General features: G+C 40.5%; 1 protein-coding gene across 3 annotated transcripts in view; it reads left to right on the plus strand.

Annotated features, from left to right (window-relative positions):
• Positions 1-23,828, plus strand: part of zc3h18 (zinc finger CCCH-type containing 18) — a 24,418-nt gene extending 590 nt beyond the window's left edge. For 2 of the 3 annotated variants that reach the window (XM_077516335.1, XM_077516336.1), the window contains exons 2-20: positions 451-1,442; positions 1,742-1,826; positions 5,010-5,158; positions 6,086-6,181; positions 10,260-10,408; positions 10,507-10,536; positions 11,340-11,454; positions 12,213-12,478; positions 14,377-14,559; positions 14,780-14,905; positions 15,617-15,709; positions 16,029-16,340; positions 17,789-17,905; positions 18,671-18,679; positions 18,887-19,095; positions 19,181-19,395; positions 21,111-21,210; positions 22,335-22,428; positions 22,776-23,828. In XM_077516335.1, the coding sequence (XP_077372461.1) occupies positions 465-1,442; positions 1,742-1,826; positions 5,010-5,158; positions 6,086-6,181; positions 10,260-10,408; positions 10,507-10,536; positions 11,340-11,454; positions 12,213-12,478; positions 14,377-14,559; positions 14,780-14,905; positions 15,617-15,709; positions 16,029-16,340; positions 17,789-17,905; positions 18,671-18,679; positions 18,887-19,095; positions 19,181-19,395; positions 21,111-21,210; positions 22,335-22,428; positions 22,776-22,980 (3,531 nt within the window). In that variant the 5' untranslated portion in view covers positions 451-464 and the 3' untranslated portion in view covers positions 22,981-23,828. The remainder of the gene's footprint in view (positions 1-450; positions 1,443-1,741; positions 1,827-5,009; positions 5,159-6,085; positions 6,182-10,259; positions 10,409-10,506; positions 10,537-11,339; positions 11,455-12,212; positions 12,479-14,376; positions 14,560-14,779; positions 14,906-15,616; positions 15,710-16,028; positions 16,341-17,788; positions 17,906-18,670; positions 18,680-18,886; positions 19,096-19,180; positions 19,396-21,110; positions 21,211-22,334; positions 22,429-22,775) is intronic. The other variant, XM_077516337.1, reaches the window with a different exon arrangement.

Consider the following 23,828-nt stretch of genomic DNA (forward strand, 5'->3'; position numbering starts at 1 on the left):
CTCATACTACAAACGAGCTCTTTGCTTAGTTGTTAATGCTAAGAGGAGGTTTTACTTGAAACTTCAGATGCGTCGTTCAAGTGCACATTTCCATTTAACTAAAACATGCAAGTAATGTACTGGCTCATGTTCGAATTATGTCTCCCAAATTCATTTCAGACTGATTGTTAATCTGTCTGTGTGTGCCACACTTAATTAGAATTTGGCTACCTGCTTTATTTAAAATTTCGTTAGACAATAAAACAGTAAAATTGCCAGGAATTTGAACAACCAGATAATGTTAGCCTCGTCACTTAAAATGTGGGTGTGCTATGAAATACAGATTTATTGATTCATATTTGTATTCATTTCTTATTTAATATAGCTGCGTACTTTTACTTTTGAAAAAAAATGCAGAATTTAGGCTTTTGATGTTGTTACGTTAATGGTGTTATTGTTTTTTCCCTACAGTAAAATATTCTCAAATGGATACGCCTGAAAGCCCTACCGGGTCATTGCCATCTCCTGTGGAGGAAAAGGACCTTTCTGACAGTGAACTACTGGATTCTCCTGATGAGGAGGAGGATAGGGCCATCTCAGACAGTGAGCTACTCTATGAAGAGAATGGTGAACTAGCAGAGGAGGATGAAGAAGAGGATACAGTCGAAATCAGAAGTGGAGGTCTGGCATCACAGGCGGTGGTAGGAGAAGAGGATGAGGTTGTAGCTGACTTTGTTTCTGAGCCAGAGGACGAGGAACCTGTAGAAGAAACTGGTGGACTAGGACAAGAAAATGAGGCCGTATTGCTGATGGAAGGGGACGATGATGATGATTATAAAGATGATGAGGATGGACAACAGGGGGGTGAGTTGGATGGAGAGGATGAAGTAGAAGATGTAGATGATGAAACACTTGACCCTGTTCAGTCCCCTGAATCAGAACCAGAACAAAGCCAGAAATTTGCCACTAAGAAAAACAAAGATTTATCAGAAGAATATGGAGACTACAGAAGGGATGCAGCAGACCTTCGTGCTGATGTGGAGGACGAGGAGGAGGAAGAGAATGATGTGGAGGAGGAGGGATTGAAAAGCATTGCAGATGATCAGAATGATATTTTGCGTGCTCGAGGAGGGAGAGCTGCTGTGTCAACAGTGATTAAGGAAGACTCACCGTCTGTTTCCAGGGAGCTTGATGAGCATGAACTGGATTATGATGAGGAAGTTCCAGAGGAGCCCAACATCCCCACACATGAAGATGAGGAAGAAGAGGATGCAAAACTGACCTTGGATGATGAGGTGAATGAAGATACGACTGTAAAGAAGCAAGAGAAGAAACTTATCCTACCCCCGTCCCCCAAAGATGGGGAGTCCAGAAAGCCAGAAGACTCCAAAGTCCGCAGAGATTCCTTCAAAGACAAGAGGAAAGAAGAGGATGATGGAGAGATTGATGAAGGAGAGATTGATGTAAGTACAGGTAGACAAGTTTGGGCTGATAACTGCATGGGGCTTGACTACATGTAGGTGGTAAAAACATTGTATAATTTAATTGTCTGTTACAATAGAGTATGTGTTTCAGTTACTTGGAAGCTCTTGTGGGCAATGTTTGCTGAACGGGCCAGTACATATTTTTGGACGAGATGTTCGGTCAAATCATCATTAGAGAATCAAACTTTTTTTTTTTTTTAATATTTAAAAGCTTGGGAATCATTTACTTTAAAATAATGTCCTGTCAAATGTAAAGTGTATTTGTGTTTCATTTGCAGGACGATGATTTGGAGGAGGGGGAGGTAAAAGATCCCTCAGATAGAAAGATCAGACCACGCCCTATCTGCAGGTTCTTCATCAAGGGTGAGTAATGTTACAACGTGCCTCTTTGGGCACTTTTCCACCATACCGGTTCCACACCGAAGCGGCAATTTTTGTCCCCGGATGTTAGTGTCTCCACGGGACCTTTTCGGGGCTGAGCCGTTCCGTTGTAACCGCTGTTTAGAACCCTTTCGACGGCGGTTCTGCAGCGCCAGTCGTCGGGGGACTAGCGGGGCTGTGACGTCACCTGTCGTCTGATTGGCTGACAGCAACGCCGCTGCCGCCGCAAGCGACACCGTGGCACACGCCCATTTCCTTGTTTTAAACGAGAGAGGCAGAAGCGCCCGCCGGTCTTTGCCAAAGTCATAAAAATACAGTATATACAATAAATATAATAATGTTTTACAACAACGCTTAACTATATTTATAATTTAAAAGGTACTTGTGAATGGATTTGTAATGTTTGTGGTTTTAAAAAACATTGCGAGGCTGGTGTTGTGTTCCTATTTACTTGAATGAGAACTCCAGCGGCAGACCTCCATTTAGCAATAGCTGTCTTCGCGAGCCGGTCATATATCGCAATATTTCATCCATTGTGGTCTATATTAAATTGTAAATATGGTTCAATGTTGGCGCGATTTGCCACTGGGGAAATGTTATTTCAGATCCGCACACAATGCGGGAGTGCAAGCTTGGCGTGGACGGTTCAAATGTTGTCGCCCCCTTCTCGCCGTGTGCCAGTTGTAATGGAAAACCGGCGGTTGCTGTCTGGTGTGGTTGCGTGTGGTGTGGTGTGGTGTGGTACCTGGCCCTGCGGGCACGATGGAAAAGTGGCATTTAGTTTCTTTTTGTACAGAGAACCTATAAAATTGCTGCAAATCATAAATAAGATGGTGTGCCCTCGCTATAGCAGAGCTGTATAAAATTAGGCACCTCAATATACGTGTAAAGTTGGCAATATCTCAATAGGAACATGTATATAATTAAAACTAGGGATGGGCGGCTACGATACCCCGGCGTTATTTCAAGTTATCGGTGCTTGTAAGAATGTCACTTTGTCACTAGATTCACATAAAGACAGTGGTGAGATTACAGACAAGCCTGAATTTCTTGATGTGGCAATTGAGACTAACGAGACAGTGTAATGACAGAGGATTACAAAAGCATTTTTTTTAAAGCAAATATTGTATGATCAGGGATGGGATTTAATCAGAAGTTTTTCAGATGTCTACTTGAGCTCTAGCACAATAAATTTGGGGATGATTGATTTCGTGTTTAATTGGAAACAAGCCAGAAAATGGGCAAAAATGTTTTCTTTTTTTCTTTTTTTTTCCCTTTTTTTTTTTTAAGAGCTCAGAATTGTTCATTCGGTAGTCTTACCGATTCAACGTCTAATCATCATTGCTCTTTTTTTTTTCTTTTCTTTTTTTTTTGCGTGCGTGTGCGTGCAAATACGTATAAATTTATACTCATGAATTCACCTAAAACCTTATAAATATCCCATTACCCTTCGCCTTAACCAGGTACTTCAGAATCTTGCCAGAGTCGTGAGGTTCAAATGGTCAGGAAACCAGAGAAAAGGTCAGAAAAAATAAAGAGAAAAGAAAGATAAATCAAAGTGAAATCCAGCACCGACCAAACACTTCCTGCCTTCTCCATGGTTACAAAATCAAAGTCTTACGCCAACCCCGGAAGCCTCTAAATTCCAACAAATTAGCGAGATCTCAAGAGACCAGAGGAAAAACTAAAGAGAGGAAGGAGGGAAGGATTGATGAGGCAGAGTGAGATCCATAGAAGCCAGTACATCCAATCCATCAAAGTGAAATCCAGCACCAACCAAACCCCTCCTGCGTGGTTACAAAACCTTATGCCAACCCCAGAAACCTCAAACTTCCAATAAATTGAGATCTCAAGTGACCAGAGGAAAAACTAAAGAGAGGAAGGAGGGAAGGATAGATAAAGCAAAGTGAGATCCACAGACACCAGCACCCACTGATTCAAGGGGCTGTGGGAGAAAATGTAAACCTGTTTTCCATGCTGTCCAAGATATTGATGACCATTGTCTTCGTTTACTTAAAGCCCAAACATAATTGCTTGACTTCACTTACATTGCATTTTATGTTCAATAAGGCTTCCAAAAAGAACGTTTCACTGAATTTTTGTGTTCAGGGTTGGTATTATGCATTAAATTATCTGTCTATGTATGCTTATTGACGTTCTTTGGTCACTGGACTGAGTTGCAAGACAATGCAAGAATATAAGAATATTAATGTAATTTCTGCATAAACGTTGGCTTACGCCTGAGCAATTTGTCCTCCCCACTTTTGAAATAATGACTCCGCCCTTGGCTACTGATGCATTTGACAAAATTACATTCAGTTCTTTACCAGCCTGTATTTTCTAAAGTTATACAGCAGGGGGCGCCCTTGCAAATGATATGTTTGGATATAGAAAATGAAGTTCCAGCTGGAGTTTAATATTACAAAGGGAAATGCACTATAAAGAAGAGTAGAGGCCAGTCTCATAGTTCTTCAAACCAACACTCCCCTCTTAACTCATTCACTGCCTTTGACAAGTATACTTGTCAATTGTATTTTTTAGAGCGGTGCTAAATGGGGGCGAATCTGAGCATGCTCCACTGTAAATATCAAACTTGGAAACAACTTTACTGATGCCCAACCACCGGTAGATGACATCATTGCCCCATTTTATAGGAAATAAACACAGTTTCAGAGTCCATGGGAGAAATGGCTGTATTTTGGCAAACCTACATTTTTCTGCTGTCAATTATAAAAGAACGGGACGGGACAAAAAGTAGGGAGTCTATTCTGTTATTTGGTAGATTCGGTTTATATATAATTATTGAATGTAATATCACGTGAGTATTGGAAATGTAAAAATTTTCTATAATGACTGGCAGTGAATAAGTATATTTTGGAGTAACATGGTAAAAACTGCTTTTAGTTCTACAACCTTATTACAAAGTTATTGATCATTTTATTTTTCAAATAGATTATATTTATCCACTATATTATTTTTTTCTTACCAGGCACTAAATGATTTTAATATATCACCATATATCACCCCCACCCTACATGCAGCTTACTGATTGATAATGTCAATGTTTTTAAGTACAAAGAGCTCATTGGATCAGAATTCATTGCTGAGGATAACAAACTTTAATGTGGTCTATTTTCATGAACTTGAACTATTTTGTTTCACCAGGTAATTGTACTTGGGGAATGAATTGTCGGTTTATCCACCCTGGTGTCAATGACAAAGGTAACTATTCCCTCATCACGAAGCCAGACCTCTTCTCACCCAATGGCGCACAGCCTGGAGGACCCCTGCCGCTTATACCCAACAACTCCTGGGTAAGTGTGTGTGTGTGTGTGTGTGTGTGTCTCTCTCTCTCTCTCTCTCTCTCTCTCTCTCTCTCTCTCTCTCTCTCTCTCTCTCTCTCTCTCTCTCTCTCTCTCTCTCTCTCTCTCTCTCTCTCTCTCTCTCTCTCTCTCTCTCTCCTGTTAAAGTGGGTATTTGTGTAATTTCGGGGGAAAGGAAGTTGTCAATAGTAGCACATAGACAAAATTACTATATTTTCAGACTATACATCATCTGGTAGTTATACCAGTCCCCAAAAAAAAACAAATATGAAGAGGGGGGAAAAAAAAAAAAAACACGTCGCATTTTTGGGGGAAATTTATTTGACAAAAACAGTATACATACATACTATACATTCAACATCATGTGTATTTAGGCAAATATGCTGCGATGTGGAGATAATACTACAAATTGGCTTCAATTGCACTTGTTTATACCCAGAAAAGCCTGGCCCACCACTGGGTATAATAGAACGCTGTGATAAAGCCTGCACTTTAAGCAGAAACCGACACAGAACCACCATGTACAGTATAAAGCCTCTTGCGCTGACTGTCAATCACAAATTTCACACTGTTGTAGTTAGATTTGTGATTTGATGAAAGAGCTTGTGCTCACATGTACAGCAACGCTCCTTTGTTGGCTGAGCAGACAACTATTTTGGAATGGTTTTGGCAGGGTTGCGGCTGACAGTAACCATTCATCGTCTCAATGAAATAGATGCTGCAGCACATCAAATATCCATGAGAAGGATGAAAACGGGTGGATTGTGTCGCTTAATTCATATTCCGCAAACACAATATTAATCACATTATCCTGTGTAGGATAGTGGGGCTGTATATAACATACAAAGCCGAAATTTCCCTTTGATCATTTACATCATCACAGGAAATACCTAATGAGCCTAATTTGTTGTCTTTCAGGCTGCACCTGCAGTAGAGGAGCTCCCTCCTCCACCACCTCCGGTCGAGCCTCCTGTGGAAAGTGCGTGGGAGAGGGGCCTCAGGCATGCCAAAGAGGTAACCTCACTATGTGTCAAAACCGGATAAATCGCATATGTGGTTTTGAAGGGCAATGCCAATGTTGCATAGCATGTGAACTGAGGATAGTCACTGAACTAACTATTTTTTAAGATGATTACAATTGCCATAGAAAAGATGGTAGAGAATTGGTACCGGTAATTCTCAACTGGCCTGGAAAACCAAATGATGTACAAAAATCAATTCATGATTATCATGCCAATCAATACTGACTACACAGAAAGCTTTCAATAGTCTAATTATATCTTGCTGAAGCTGTTGATTTTCTGTGCTGCAATTACAGTGGAACCTTGAGTTACTAAAGGCCCTTTTTACGTACAATTTGAGTTGCGCACAAAATTTTTATCGAAAACCTAGCGCTATTTATGAACTATTTTCGACATACAAATGGTCTTTGCATGGACAAGCAGATGAAGATAAACATGCCTACATTTACTCCTAGCTAAAAGAGCCTATAAAATAGCTATAATGGGCTAGGCTAAAGCCATATCGCGAACTAACAACCGAATTTGCTTTAGCTCTAGAGGCAAGATCATCCACAAAACTGAACATCACAGTTATACTTATGATTATTTAATATTGCATATTATCACGATATCATTGACACACACTGGTGTCTGAAAGGTGCGAATGTTTGGTGGTGGTCGGAAGGCCCCTCGGCGTACACCGGCAGCCACACTTCCGTCAGCTTGCCCCAGGGCAGCTGTGGCTACTTAAATAGCTTACTGCCGCTAGAGTACTGTAAAGCGTCTTTGAATGTCCAAAAAAGAGCTATATAAATCTGATTTTTTATTATTATTATTTGTGAATGACATGGGAGCCTAATAGAAGTACAAAAATAAAAAAACATTATTTACAGTGTTTATTCATTAAAATGTAGCTGTCTCTTTAATTAAGACAATGAATGGTTAATTTCTGTGTACAGTAATCACATTAGAATAACCGTCCGCGAATGTTGTCACCAATGTTCCCTCTAAGCTGTGCGCGTGCGCAATTGCGCAGTGCTCTCACCATCTCAGCGCACAGTCAAATGTCTGCAGCACATTAAAAAAAATAAATAAATCCTAACCTTCAGGTGTATTTACTGTTTGTATTTTTTATACAGTATTATCTTCCTATAAATAAAAAAAAGAAAACTTTATATAGTATGTGTGGTTAATGGAGTGGGAAAGAAAAATGTGACAAAAAAGCTTAAATGCAAGGGGAACAGCCATGTCGTGTTATGGGACGGAGCAGCTCCGTCCAAAATGAATGGGCATCACGTCACTACGGTGACGCCAGCCGGCGCGCGAACCATGCACACAACAGGACACCAATCCCGCTTCACTTAGAGTTTTAATAGCAGTTTGGTTGCACTCACAGTTGTTCTACTGCAGTTTGAAGCATGCATACATGATACAAACACTCATACTCAGAACTGACAAGACTGCAGTGACGCAACCGCGCCATTTAGGAAGTCCAAATATGGGCGTAGTTTACGAGCCTCTTCAAACATGTTTACTGTATATAAATGTTGGGTATACATTTCATAGACAATTTTGTTGATGGGCTTTGGGTTCATTTCATTTTTCATGGTTATGACAACATGATGCGGACAAGTCTTTGAATAGCCCTCGCAGATATAGCTTATAAGAGAAAATTTATATATGCATTAATTTCATACCAATGAAATGTGAATGTTGCGCTTCTTGCGGTCTTATTGGTACAACCATACACCACGCATGGCGGCATTTCACTATGGAGACAGTAAATTAACATTTAACACTGCGGGAAAACGAATATTTTCAATTTTGGTTGGCTTAGTGCAGGGGTGTCAAACTCATATTAACTCAGGGGCCGCATGGAGGAAAATATATTATTAAGTGGGCCGAATCGGTAAAATAATGGTATATAACTTAAAATCAATTGCGGCCATTTATACGCAAAATTTCGTGGACCAGCCCTAAATTATGGAGTTCAACTGTCATTATATTGTTTAAAAAAAATAACACTAATGCAAATGAAACGCGGCAACATATTGCCTGTATGAGTTCTGGGCGTGTTAAATCTACCTGTTTTGTATATATACAGTTCCCAGAATGCACTGTGTGGCACAGTTAATGAAGTTATAAGGACGTTAATGGGTTAGGGTTAGCTTAACCCCCCTAACCCTAACCCTGTCATATATGTATTTGTGTTACCAGTAATTGAATTTGTGTCATATTAACCTATTTATGTTGGTCTATGATTAAAAAAAAAAAAGTTTTTTTTTTTTGTTTTTTTTTAAACAAACCATAACTTTTAAGTTGTGTGTAAAATAATGACTTCCAGGGCAATTCCGTGTACAAGTTACATTACCCATCTGAGGACTGCTTGTGAAATTACAAATTTATATATTTGCTTGTTATGGCTGGCTGATTAATTGGTCCGACGTTCCAATTTTTTATTATTTTTTTTAATTTACAAAGTCGTCTCGCGGGCCGGATTAAACCCCTTTGCGGGCCTGATCCGGCCCGCGGGCCGTATGTTTGACACCCCTGGCTTAGTGGGTAGCAACGTAAGATGGCTGCGGGTGCCTTCACTTCTCACTATGTTGAATAAGTGGCATTGTGAGTCTGTATATAAGTCCGTGGATGTCACTCATCGTAATCCATGGAATGCTCAAGAAGTTTGTGTGAATGCACAGTCACACGGAAAATTAGAGGGAAGATTGGTTGCCACCACAAGGAAGTTCCAACTACGTCCAATGCATTCACCCAATCAAAGATGCCAGCAGCAACCGCATTTTATGAATGAATGCGGAAGTAGGTATCATGTTGACACTTTGAATTTTTGCCAAACAAGCAATTAAAGCGCTAAACAGCCAGTATGGCTCCTAAGAAAAGGAAAAGTTACAAAAAATTATCAAAAGAAATTTGTAGGTAATTAATTGTTAAATCACAATGTGATATTCCACTTAATTTTTTTTGGAACAAAAAGGCTGTTTTTATTTCTCTGACTCGGTATACCCAAATCAACCAATAAATTAGAGGGGGGAAGAAACACTTGAATCAAAATTTCCCCATGTTATAATGTAAGACGATGCATTTTCAACGGAGGAGCTAGAGTCCTCCTGTCCTCTCCTTAGTTCAAATTAATGATCAATAAGTTATGTTTTTTTAAGTGCTTTATTTCTTCATAATAGTGTGTTTTCACTTATTTCTATTAGATTATGGAAAATAACCTATTTGCAATTCTTTTACTCTCAAAATTGCAATGGCGATTTGCGATGATTGTTTTCAAGGTTCTTTTCTAATGTATTTATTTTTTAACAGAGCCTCTTTAAGACCAAACATCATATTGCATGTTTTGATTCAATGAACTGCTTCCATGCTCCGCTGGTGAAGGCCGAGTCACGCCGAGCGGCAACTGACTCGTGCTGGTGGCTTGAATTTTGTCTGAAAGCGCAGCTCATAACAACTATAGTCACTCTAATGGTGGCAATTGTCACTTACATTTTCAAATATTTATTTTATTTGACATATGCCGTTCATGAAATGAACTGGTCAACGTGTAACTTTACAAAGCTGAACATAATGGCACACCACAGAGTTGGCAGGGCGAGCTATTCCTTTGTCTTTAAAAATCACTGCTACGGATGACATTTCCATCTTGACTATACCGATTACAAAGTTCCACGTTAACACAATGTTCATGAATGAGGTTGTTTTTCCTCCGGAAGGTGTCCTGGTACCTCAGAATGAACGGACGCCGGAAGCTCGTATGCCTCCATTATATCCTTCCCCGAAAATAGGTCATGAGCTGGCATGCATATAGTCCATTAATCTTTATTACAACAATCAGTATTGCTATACATTAGCAGTAAGTATATACTAAGTTTATAATTCATAGACATAATGTTGTCCATATTCAGGATTAGCATTAGCTCTAGGCTAGGTTTTGGCCACCCTGTAAACCAATCTCTGAAGATCAAGACTCATAATTGTCTGTCATTTGTAATGTCACTGTATGTGTTGAATTCAGAAGTGAGCATTTTTGTGTTTTAAACAAGTTCTGGTTACTTTTTCATGTCTTGTAGATGTTGAAGAAGGCCACCATCCGAAAGGAACAAGAGCCAGACTTTGAGGAGAAACGTTTCAATGTAACTATTGGAGAAGATGAGAGAGAGAGAGAATTTGACAAGGAGAATGACTTCTTCAGGGAACGCAGCTACCGCATAATCAGAGAGTACGATATAGCTGCGTTTACTGTTTTGTTGTTTTAAACAGCATAAGACAATAGAAGTGAATCAAGTTTCCTCATTAACATTTGTTTTGCTCTTTCAGAGAAATGGACATCAGAGAGCCAATATATGGGTAAGTAACTATATAGGCTATTCTTTGTTGAAGGCTTATTTATCATCGCAGTTGCTAGTTATTTAAAGGGGAAGTCACCCCAACTCCCACCCACCCCCGCCAACGCCCAAAACTCTGGACAATAATATGTTCTATGTAGCCCCGCTAGTCTACAGGTTCGGGGAGTCCAGGTACACAGAAAACAAACCCTGAAACAGTTTGACTTTAGTCACAGGTGCTTCTACTCAACAGGTGTTTCTATGAGCTTGTTTACCTGCTAGTTAAGTAGAAGCACCTGTGGCTAAAGCCACTATGTGGCAGGGTTTTTACTTTCTGGACCTGGATTTAGTGGAATATGAGTTAAGCAGCAAACTCAAGCAGTTTTTATCAATATCAGAAGGCGGACATTTTGCCATTTGCTGTCGAGTGAAAATGACATCACAGTTGCGTAGGTCTCAGGTAGCAACCCATCACAGCTCAGCTTCAGAAAACAGGTTAGCTGTGATTGGTCGTTGCCTGAGCATTGAGCAACTGCGATGTCATTTTCAGTCGACAGCCAGTGGCAAAATGGCTGAGATGGATGAAAAATAGCTGGATTTTGCTTCATAACACATATTCCACAAATTTAATATTAATCACTCATGTATAGACTTTTGAAGGCCACATATAACATATTATTGGTAAGAAATTTTTAAAGTTGACTTTGTCTTTAATGGTTACATAAGGCAATAAATGTTCCAGGGGTAGTCAGTAAACCTTTAATGCAAATATAAATGCATCAGTATTTTTGTTGAGTACATTAAATTTCTGTTACCTGTTTGCAGTGAGCCATATGCTGATCCATACTATGACTATGAAATGGAGGCCCTATGGCGAGGTGGGCAGTATGAAAACTTCAGAGTGCAGTATACAGAAGCGCCTCTTCCTTACCACTATAATGTAAGTATTTTCCATTCGTGCAACAATTTATAAAGGGAGGGTTTTCATCTACTTGGTCACTTATTTCAAGTTGTCATTCATTTTTGCTTAGTTCCTTTTACCATGAATAACTGTCAAGGAATTTTTGCATTACACAAATTTTATGACACATTACCCGTGCGCATGCATGACTCATAGTGTCAGGCTCTGGCCCACCTCTTCCAGGTGTGTCACAAGAGAAGTGTACGAAACCTTGGGAATCTGTAAAGTTGCAGTAAAGTGTCATATAAAGTGATGCTGTTTGTAAACTTATTGAAGGATGGATGTTTGCAACGCAATGTGATTGCAGGTTACAGGAGGCCAGGGGAACCAATGGTTATTGCACCACAGTGTTTTACTACAGCACTCAGACAGTTTGAGTGAGCCTGACAAGACAGTTGCTATACATTGATTTTATTTCACTCGCGTGCACATTCACACAACACGGTTCTTAGATTTACCCAGAGTGAATGTTCACAAGCAAAGGGAGGACATGTTATCCCCACACAGAACCTGAAAACCCCTTCTTGCTCTACATAATGTGGCACGGTTGTGTAATCCTGACTAGATAGTAGATACACATCCAAAACTGACCCTTAAAGGAATGTTTTTGCCCCAGCAAGACTGCAGATGTCAATCCCAGATTGATGTAATCCTGTTGATTGTTATTTAAAAAAAAAAAAAAAATTGAAAAAATATATATACCGGTATATATTCCAATGATTTTGTCACCATTCCAGGAGCGCGAAAGGGAACGGGACCCACGGGAGAGGCACAGAGATCGAGAGCGGGAGCGAGATCACCGTGAGAGGGAGCGCCGGCAGAGGGAACGAGAGCGGGAGAGAGAGCGCGAGAAGGAGCGAATGAGGCGGAAAGAAGAGTGGGAGAGGGACAGAATAAAGCGAGATGAGAAAGAGAGGCCGAAGATGCGTCCTCCTCGAGACATGCGGGAAAAGAAAGATGATAACAAGCTCAAACCACAGTCTCCTTTAATTCTGCCACCCAAGTAAGTAAGATTTCATTGTGATCAGTCTCTTACATGTTGGGAAACAAGGAAGCAGAGATGGGGACTTGATTAATTGTGACTTGAACTGGAGTTGATTTGATTCTCTATTTTGATCAATTGTGACTGAACATGACTAAAACGGAAAGACTTGAGACTTGACTTGGGAGTGAAAGAATTGGGACTTGAGACTGATTACTTCATTCGTATTCATTTTTTGTTTAGTCATAATTGATTATTTAAATGATTTTAATGGTATAGCGATAATGATAAAATCAATTAGTTAAGGAAGTAGTTCTAAAACTTTTCACTAAAAAAAACATTTGAATCGGAAAGTCGGTTTTGATTTTAGAGACACCACGGCATAGAAAAATCTTTGAAGAAAATGTCACATTTTCAGTACTGACATGTTGGATGTAAAATGACAAGAAACTCTCGTATCTTCCCGGTCAAACTGAGCCGGACCATCACGGTCCGTGTTTCCAAAGAGGTCGCCATTGTAGAGTGACATCATTTGTAGTCCGTAGGTGAAGTCGTGGGGTAGTAGCTAGTGTGTTGCGTCATCTGTTTGCTGTTGCATCACATTCGTGGAATGTATCATTAACCACAAGTCATTTACTTATTATGCGAAGACAATGTCAGCTCATCTGCACTGGTTGAGATAATTACCAACTGTCATGACAATGCTCATGTCAGTTCTTCCTGGTTTAGTTGGTGCAAAGATTAATTGGATTGACTTGTAGAAATCAGCCAAAACATTCAAAAACACTTTTGACGCTTTTGTCACAGTGGTGAAAAGGCACTTTGCCATTACACGGTTCCACACAGAGACAGACGGTTTTGCTTGGCCCCAAATGTTTGCTTTTCTATTAGAATTTATCGGGGTCGAGCCGTTAAAAGGGAGCCGCTTTTCCGAACCATCTCGGAGGTGGTTCTGAAGCCGCGGTCGTCTGCACCTGGGGCTGAGCGGTGCCATGACATGATTGGCCGACAGCGATGCCTCAAGTAGCAGGCACCCGCGTCTTGCGGGTTTAAGCCTAGAAATAGATTTCTTATCTATATGTGAAAGCTTCTGTGCATTTGACCAGCTTTACTGTGCGGCGGCGCCACATCTTGCAACAGCAATTCATATTTTGATTCCCGTAAATACAGTGGCCAAGATTCACCACGGCAGAACACCACACGCTGCAAGTGCCCAGGCTTGCACATTCCAGTTGGTCCCGCCCTGCCTCTGTTGTAATGGAAAGATAATGGCCGTGCCGGGCTACACTTGTGGTGTGATGCCGTTTGGGACAAATGGAAATGTAGCAAATTGAATCACAACATTTGGGAAATTCCCAGTATCTTTTCATTTCCTCCAAATTCAATATTTAGATTCAGACTTGTTGAAGTTTAACATTGGCTTGACACAAACATAAACTCATACATTTCACAGATGGCTTGATTGCGTTGTTAATAAATCAGTATTCTGATGCTTAGCGCCATCAAAGTGAGTAAACCATTTTTAACACTGAGATCAATCAATTAATTTGTAAAAAATAAATAAACATCCACGTGTGGACTGACCAGTAGCTTTGTGGAAAAAGTATTATCCATCCATCCATTTTCTTGTCCGCTTATTCCTCACAAGGGTCGCGGGGGTTGCTGGAACCTATCTCAGCTGGCATTGGGCAGCAGGCGGGGTACACCCTGAACTGGTTGCCAGCCAATCGCAGGGAAAAAGTATTAAATTTACCAAATTGTCACAGGAGGTTTCGGCTCAACACGACTGACTGTTAGATGTCCTACACACATTCAGAAAAAGTAATGGCAAATTAATCTTAATAGCCTGTAGCACTTCAAGAAAGAAATTCTCAAAGCAGTCCTTTTATATTAACTTGTGTCTTTGTATGACATTTCAGCCGGCCAATGGAGCCTCCGACAAAGAAAGAGCTTTTGCCAGCAATGAGACAACCAGATGAGTGGAAGGACCCTTGGCGTCGGTCAAAATCCCCCAGGAGAAGATCTGGTTTGGGCTCCCCACCCCGAGGTCGTCGGAGAAATCGTCATTCGGGTTCTTCTGTTTCTCCATCAAATTCTTCCCGGTATGAGCTCTGTCAAGTCAGGATAGTCGTTATAATGTTGAACAACTCATGTGCTGTATAGCTTGTGATTTATTTATTTATTTATTTTCCTTTTCAATTTCAATCCACCAAATGATGTGAAATTCTTTTAAAGTTTTAGGCCATCTCCCTGTATCTTTCGGTTTGTGTTAATTTTTCCCATTGTTCCTTAATCTTGACAATATTACACTGTGTGCTGCAGGTCTTCGTCACGCTCTTCGTCCTACACTGGCTCTGGGTCGTCTCGGTCCCGCAGCCGCTCCTCCTCGTTCAGCTCTTATACCAGCCACTCTTCCCGTCGCAGCTCATTCAGTGGAAGCCGCTCTCGGTTTGTTTATCTCACTGCATCTTTTAAATTAATCTTCTACATATTCCGAGCAGTTTAGTTTTCGGCAATGCCGCATGCAGAGACGCAGCCAAAGCAACTAAAGTTGAGAATCATGGGGGAAAAAAACAAAAACAAAACAAAAACAAAACAATAACAGTTGTTTACTCATACGTACACACCAAGTAAAAGAGCACTACTGTGTTCCCCAGTGGGAAAAAACCCAAACCATGAGGTCATGTTTGGTCAGATCTGGTCAGCTGGAAATAGCAGGAACGGGTTAGATTTAATATATTAAAACTAACCCGTTCCTGCTGTTTCCAACTAAAAACCGCTTTAAACTTAGGTCCATGTGATCTTATTCTGACCTAGAAATTATTATTTATGCCATCACATGACCTTTCCAATTCTCTTTTCACCTTTCTCAACAATGCTGATGCTGAAAGTTGATTACATACTGATTAACTGACTTTCCATAAACATTGCCTTTCGGTGATTTCTATGTCAAACTACACAGTATTACGAAATCCAAATATTGTGGGCTTTGGATTACAAATGAGATGATTTGTCATTGGGGACACAATCCAAATTTTCAACGTAATTAATAATACAAAAACAAGTGTGCACAACCACAGGTGGGCTATCAAAATTCTGAAGCTTCTTCTGTGTACTACATTAAACTTGTTCTTGTTGACTACTTTTTTATTGATTCAGGTCAAGATCATTCTCCACGTCTCCCTCGCCAGCTCCAGCAGCACCGAGGAATGCCAAAAATAAACCAGACCTTCCTCCAGTGCCTGCTAAAGGGTAAATCAAAGTGCATATATATATATTTTTTTTAACTGTAATGATTGATTATCATGAAATGTTTCGGGCCAGACATCAGTGATGTTTATTCGGCAAAACCAAGTCCAAATTTCCCCAGTTTAGAGCTCCTCAGCTGCTCATTCTCACACTCGTATGATAAAATGCAAACTTTGCACATTGTCGGAGTTTTGATGCAACTGTTTATAATACAGGGTTGCAGTCTCTTTTAAATAATAATAATTTGAAAACACTATTATTTCTGATAATTTATTTATAGTTGCTGTATGTTTTAAAATGTCCTTTCCCCCTCCCTTCATAGCGTGCCATTGAAGCAAGGTGCTGCACCCGCTCCACGGAGGGAGAAGCCTCCCATGAAGAAAGCTCAGACTCCACCCCCCCCCAGTGGACCAATGAACAGGCCTTTCAAACCCTTGCCCGAGAGCGGAAAGCCTTCCACAAATGTTCGGGAAACCGGAGGCATAGTTGTTGGGCCCAGCGGCGATGGTAGTGCTGGTAGTGCTCCTGGTGGTGGTGGTGCGATGGTTAGACAGCTACCGTCCCGGGAACCTGGGAAACCTCTTAACCAGAGGGAAGGAAGGCAGAAGGAACGGCAACAGCATCCTCCTCGGAGGTAGGCAGTGATTTCAGATCAAAAGAAGTGTCAACATTTGTTCTTTCCGCAACAGTGTTGTTTTGTTTTTGTTTTTGTTTTTTGTTTTTTGTTTTTATTTTTTGGAACCTATAGAAATTCTCTGTCTCTTGGACAAACTACATTGGTGGTTTAAGGGGGAAGATTAGTTCACGCTCGTGAGCTTGCTGATAGACACAAAATAAATACATATTTTATACGTTTGTGGTGCATCAACCATTCAGAGTATTATCTCAGTATCGTGAATTGGGACTGGCAGAAGTTTGGTTTACATTTCACAAGAATAGTTTTTTCTTGTGTGCTTTGCTTTCATTTAATTGATGATGGTTCTGATAACTGGTTCTGATGATGCAGACCTATCTGAGTAGCACTTGGAAAAGCACTATGAGAGAAAATGTATATTCATTCTTACTGATGAAATCTGCATTTAGAGCATCTCTCACACTTATTTTATACTTTATACTTATGCCTTATAGGCGTACGGGTTGGCTAGCATCAGGCTAGGTAGCATCACGTTTACAACCGGCAACTTGGGTGATGTATGCACACTTGTCTTGCAAACCACAGATCTATATGAATACTGGATTAAGCATGGGCATGGTGATGTGATGAGCGCAGGCATTCCATACTTTGTTAAATCCGTGGATGAGCAGCACTCGCTGCTGGTACAGCTTTTGGGGATTGAAAAAAAACCTTCTCCTCTCCTTGTCGCCCTTTTTGCTCGCGAGCGCCCCTAGCATCTGCCTAATCCGCCTTAATGACTGGATCGCCACTGCTGGGGAACCTCAGTTTACAGCAATGTGGACAGAGGAGCTCTGTGGCATGTAGCAAAAACATGTGACTTATGGTACTCTTCCTAAACGGTTAATTCATGGCCTAAGATGCCACAAGATAATGCAAAAACACTACTTTTATATTCGTCGGGTCAAGTAGAGGCTCCTCCTTTTGTTCAACATTGTTCCGTGGCACCAAAGTACTACTTTTATATTACTTTGGCACCCTTGAGGATTTCAGAAATAGCATAAAAGCAGTAGGCAAGTTTTCAGCAAATAAGTATATAGATGCCCAAAAATAAAAAAATATGTGAATTTGCAAATGACTCATGTATAAGCTTGAGGAAACTGTGCGAATTTACTGGCATTCGTTTCATGATTCCAAATGACGAATGAAGTAACTTCCACAGTGGCATAAAAATATGACGTCAAGATGCTATGCTTATGCTTAGTTGATTATTTACTTACTTGATTTTAGTAAGGCAACACATCATACTTTGGGAATTCCAATGTAGTTACCAACTATTACATTCAAAACAATTAATCAAAATATTTATTTCTCCTTCTTCATACCCAATAATTGGCCATTGATGCTTTTTAAGCATGCCTGTATATGCTGTGCTGTCAGTTCTTTAACAGTCACATCTCCTCTTACAGGCGGACAGTAAGTGGGAGTGTTAGTGGAAGTGGCAGTAGTTACTCTGGTTCAAGCTCGCGGTCCAGATCCTCTTCTAACTCCGGGTCACGTTCACCTTCCGGATCCAGAAAATCCAAGTACGTCAACCTTTGTCAACACACTCTTTCTGTAATTGTGGTAGTAGTAATTAGATGTTAGTGATTAGGTGCCTAATTTCACTTTTAACAGTTAAGCAATCCAACTCCAACTACTTTTCTTCAGTCCAGCTTTAATCTTGTCATGTTGCTTGATGTACGCACAATGAAAGCGTTTAATTGACCAATATCACTGAATCAAGTGCCAAAATCCACATTAAAAAAATGTTGGAATTATTTCAGCTAATAACAGAAGATTGAGGAAGAAAAACATTGTAGAAGGACATGATGAAAAATCACATTGAGCAAAGCAATAATGTTTAATGTATGTTTTATATATATATATATATATATATATATATATATATATATATATATATATATATATATATATATATATATATATATATATATATATATATATATATACATACACAAGTAGTAATTACACAACCCCAGAACACAAGGCATAATATTTCCTAAAATATCATGTTATTTCATGGTGTTGCAATATTGCGACCTGAGCATCAACATATTATAGGAGTAATTGCTGTTCAATGGCACAAACTTTTTCTTACAAGGCTCTTTTCAAGCGAGGTTTTAATTCTTATCTGAAAATACAAGTGCATAATGAATGTTTCAGCTTCTGGGTTTTTGTTTAACTAGAAGCAACCTTTGACTGTTTTTGTTCGTACTTTCAATTACCACCAAGCATTAATTGATTATTCTCTCTTGTTTCCACATGCTGGATCTTGGAAAACCTTTCAGGAAGTCAAGGTATGACTGTTATGATTTAAATTGCGTGTTACGGAAAGCACTTCACTGTGTGTGCCCGTTTCTGTCAAGCAACAATCGTACACGTGCTTGCTTGTGTCAACATGCAGGCGTGCGGGCGTATTTTGCCGTGTGGGAATGCGTGTCCTTTTCCATATACATGATGCAATCTCGTGAGACTCTCTCGAACCGACTTGCCCTGCCCCACAGGTCTTTGAGCGTGAGCAGCGTGTCGTCGGTATCTTCTGGTTCATCGGGCAGCAGTTCCGTGCGTAGTGCAGACTCGGATGACATGTACGCTGACCTGGCCAGCCCCGTGTCATCAGCCAGCACTCGCTCTCCCACGCCGGGGCACCCACGGAAAGAGCGAGCGGCCCCCGCTCGGGACCGACCTCCACAGAACAGAGACAAGAACAGGGGTCAGTGTGGACGGAAGACGACGTGATGACAAATGGATGCAGAATGAGCCTGTATAAGTTTGACTCATGTGGTCCGTTATCATAGAGAGGCCGGTGAAGAAAGACGAACCTGTAAGGGAAGATCGCAGGAAGATGAACCCATCTGGCGGCCCACCAAGAGGAGGCAACCCCGTGCCCAGACCGGTCCCCGGAAACAGAGGTGGTCACCCTGCACACCACCCTGCTGGGAATATGCCCCCACCGGGAAACTATGGAGGTCCCAGTTCCCATAAAGACATCAAACTCACGCTTCTAAACAAGGTAATTGTGCGTCTAGTTTAGGACTGAACAATAAATTACATCCAAATCGACAGTGTAGTCCAGGCTTCTCCAATGGGTCGCATGCCGACATCATTCAGACATGTCAAGTAAGCTGGAAACATACTCAACGTAACATGCCGCCTATGCTAAGGCTAACTTCAAAATGATGCTGTCCAAATAATACATTGACGGCAATGCAAATAGCCTAAGTAAACGTTTACTTTGAAGTCCCCCATTTTGGCGTGATGGCTAATTCCCTTTTCGATGTTTCGGATTTCTTCATTGTAGTTTTTATTGACATTACATAGTTGCGACCAACATCAACACTTCCCCAAACTCATATTCAATCGCTATTTTAGGACTCTAAGAAACCGCTAGTTAATTAAGTTGTCAATTGTATAGTACTTAAAAACAAACAAAAAAAACATTCAACAATACCGTTTAGATTTTAAGCCATTAATACCTTATTTTACACATGGACCATTAGACCACGTATAAAATGAGAATGTATCTGCCTCATATTGCATTTAAAGTTGTGTTCTTAAATCCGAAACGGCCATATTTGACATTGTGAGTTGATTTTTTTTTCTTTCTTTCTTTAATGCGCAAAAGCGTTTTACAAAATAAATGAAGACAAAGTACTATTTATCTTTTTATTTTTTTTCCCCCCGATCCGAAAGACGATCCGATCCATGACTGAAATCCGTGATCCGATCCAAACCGTGACTTTTGTGCTCCGTTGCACCACTAGTAGCTTGCCTCTGTGTGAGGATGCAGCCAACCAGGACCGTGTGTGAAACCAGACCACCAATCAGGAGTGCACGTTTGCGCTGCAACATTGGCAGATGCCACTGATAGTAGCTTGATTCCCTGGCTCGAGGAAGCAGCCAACCAGGAACGAGCATTTATTTAATAGGCAATAGTTATGAGATGTTGCGTATGCATATTCAGCAGAATTTCAGTATAATTTCTTTTATATACATATATGCTAATGTATGCATTTTGTGACCACTGTTGATTTGTTGTTGTGTTTGAAGTAAAGGCAATAACAAATTTGGCTATCAAATAAATGTTGTGAAACATGATGAGTAGCTTGCTGCTGTTTTAACAGCTTTTCTAAAAGTAGCTTGTGCTGGGAAAAAAAAAAAGTTGGGAGACCCCAAGTGTAGTTGAATGCAGTTTTCAACTTGCAAATGCCATTTCGAAAAAAACAAAAAAAAAACACCAACCTCATGGATGAACTTAGGTGAAACACTTACGGCACATCTGCCCGTGGGCCACATCCAGTCCAGCAAGTCTCTTCAGCCTTTGATGTCCACAAACAAAAAAGTCAAGTATGCATTGCTTTTATGTGTCAACAGTGCAAGCAAACAAAAGCAGTCTTCAACGTAAATCAACAAAAATGTTGCCATTGTAGTCAGTGACTTCTCCGACCGTTCACACGGCTTGAGGCACGTCACCGCTTTCGTAAAGTGGGAACAAAAGGAGTGCTTCACTCACGTGTCCACTTGCAGTCATTTATGGAAGAGCGCAAACACTCACACAAGCATGATGACACGAACCTCACTAAGCCATGCACCTTGAAAAGGGCTCACATTAGTAAACTGAGTTAAGAGCTTGGTCACAGGACAAATTAAACATGGAAGTTACAGTACAAAGTTTTGCTCTTGTTTTTAAACACCATAATGTTGTTGTTGTTTTTTTTCCCCCCTCAGCAGCAGGGTGATAAGGGAAACCGAAAGCGCTATCTCCCCTCTGACAAAGACCGACCTGGCTCCCCCCTCACCAAGAGAATGGCAATGTCTCCTGACAGAGGTGAGAAATATCCTAATGCACATTCACCAATAACACCAAAATAACTGATCTGAATGGTACCAAATTATTGCACTCTTACTTTTGGGTGCTACCAATGGCACTTTTCCACTTGTTTTGAATCTGTATGTAATAATAGAGGATACAAACAAATTGGTGGGCTGTATTATGCAGCAGTACAGAGAAAAACACTTCATTTTAAGAGTGACTTATGAGGGGGCGTATTATACACACGCGGGGATTTTTCAGGGGATTTTTACAGTAATTCCAACTGTTTCTATCAGCATCGTCATGAGAATTCTTTTGATAAAATTGGGGGAAAAAAATGATTTGGAACATTTTTAAACTAATTTGCTCCCAAAAACATTTAAATATTTTAAATGTATTAAGTATCCCAAAGATTTTTTTAAAATATATATTTAATATATAATTAAATATTTGATGCAGACTCTCAACTGCAGATAAAGGGTGAAAAAAATGTAGTAATTAAAAACGGCCATCAGGTGGCATCAGAGTATAAGAGATCAACCAGGGTCATGTTGAAAACAAGCTGTTTCCCCACAATTCTAAACAGATTTGTGAATAATGATGAAACTTAGCTATATTCTAATGCTAATTGCTGCAAAACAGAAACTGATAGAATGTACTTTTTTTTCCTAATGAAAGAAGAGTCTCTAATCTTTCTTTTGGTAGGTTCCATGTTTTTATAGCAATAGAACACAATATTCTGTGGGCCTTGCAAAATCAGTCAAAATCCAGTAAAACAGCTGGGAGCGAAGAGGGTTGCTTCAGTGAAAATGGTTTCGAGTGAATGAGTTAAAAACTCTAAAACGATTGAAGACAAAACATTTGACATTTTGATAATACGATGCTGTTCCCAGTACTTGGTGCAACACTACGTACCACTTTTTTTTTTTTTTTTTTTCCCTCAACCAAGCTTTGGCTATAACTAACCACAAGCCACAAAATCCTTTAAATGCTTCAATTTTTCTTTTGCAAAAAATTGTCATTATGTGACGAATGTCGAAGGAGTTGTGGAGTTGATACATATTTTCTTCTAATAACACGTGTGCTCCAAAAAAAAAATGCCAAGAATGATCACTAATGGCCTCATCAACCTCTTTCAGCTCGTGATAGGAGGATACCTGGCCGACCGCTTTCCCCTCGGATGGATCGACCCAGGGGCCAAGGACCCCGGCCAGTGCCCTCCCAGGGAGACAGGTTAGCGGAACTGGAATACGCTACAAAGTAGTCAAGAACACTGCTCTGTTAGAAGCGTGGGCGTTTCATAATTACATTTGTCATCCTTAACCAGCTGCAGGAACGTTTGCTGTGGTCATAAATGTTTGGTCCCACTGTGTACAGTTCTGACGCATTTTCCTTTTTGAAATGGTTGCTTTGTAAACCCACCAAAAAAAGTGGTCCCAATGCTTAAAAAAATGTTATGGATAGATGTCAATCAACCCTCACTTTGGGGATTTAGTGGACAAGAGAAGAGTTATTTTGTCTTTGATGAGGTTGCAAAAATTATCAACTGGAATGTAATCATTTCTTCTCTCGTTTTGTAGAAAACGTCCTCTGTCACCACCCCAGAAATCATCGGGAAAAGGCTCCGGAGCGCAGTCGAGCAAGCCCGCTGGCCCCGCCCCCGCCCCGGCCGCCACTTCCGCTAAACCCAGCAACACTCTGTCTCGTCGCGAGGAGCTGCTGAAACAACTGAAGGCGGTGGAAGACGCCATTGCTCGGAAAAGGGCGAAGATCCCCGGCAAATAAGCGGGAGCGCTTTCCCCCGTTCCTATTGGCTGGCTGCCTGGCAGTCCACGTGAGCGCACGGCACGGAGAGGCACTCGCAGGTCGGATCAATTCCCAGTGAATTCCCAGTGAATCCTGCTTTTCTCTTCTGCCCCCGGTGGACATGTACAAATGCTGTATGCTTCTTGTGTACATTGTGTAAGTGAACAAGTGGCCTCCACAAGAGGATTTTGTCCTAGCGAATCTTTCACTCCCATAATGCCGTCTTTCTGCTAGTAGTTGAAAAGCAGGAGGGAACACAGGCATGCTGTGATAGTCTCATTTGTCTACTGACCAACAGAAGGTTTCATTTTGAATTTTGAGGGAGGAAACAAATCCATTATTGGTGCGCTTGTTGAGTAGCAAGATTCTATAGAATCTGCTCTTGCTGTTGTCTGGACCCTTTTTTATTTTGTCCCATCACATCTTTTTCACCCTGTTGTTTTGTGTATGGAGTGCAAGTTCAATGTAGTAGGACATGGAATATACCAGGCTTCCTCCACCTTTGTAAAATAAAATAAAAATTTAAAAAAAATTGCAATTTGTTGCGAGTCTAGCGTTTCCGAGAAGGTGAGAAGACTGCTCGTAGGCCCACCTTAAACCAAAGGTCTGTCTGAAGTCAGCAGGGCTCAACGAGAAGGAACGCCTTTTTAAAATTAACACAAATAAGAGTTTTATTTTCGTCATAGCTCTTCTCAAAAGTTATAAACCAATGTTTTATTTGTGTCATATTTGTAGCTGCGGAAGAAAGGTTGCAAATAGGACTTTGGAGATGAGGTGTGTCTTGCTTTTGTGACAAAAGCCTAAATAAACTATTTTGATAAAGAGCA

This window comes from Festucalex cinctus, chromosome 3 (assembly GCF_051991245.1).
Source record: "Festucalex cinctus isolate MCC-2025b chromosome 3, RoL_Fcin_1.0, whole genome shotgun sequence".
Taxonomy (NCBI): domain Eukaryota; kingdom Metazoa; phylum Chordata; class Actinopteri; order Syngnathiformes; family Syngnathidae; genus Festucalex; species Festucalex cinctus.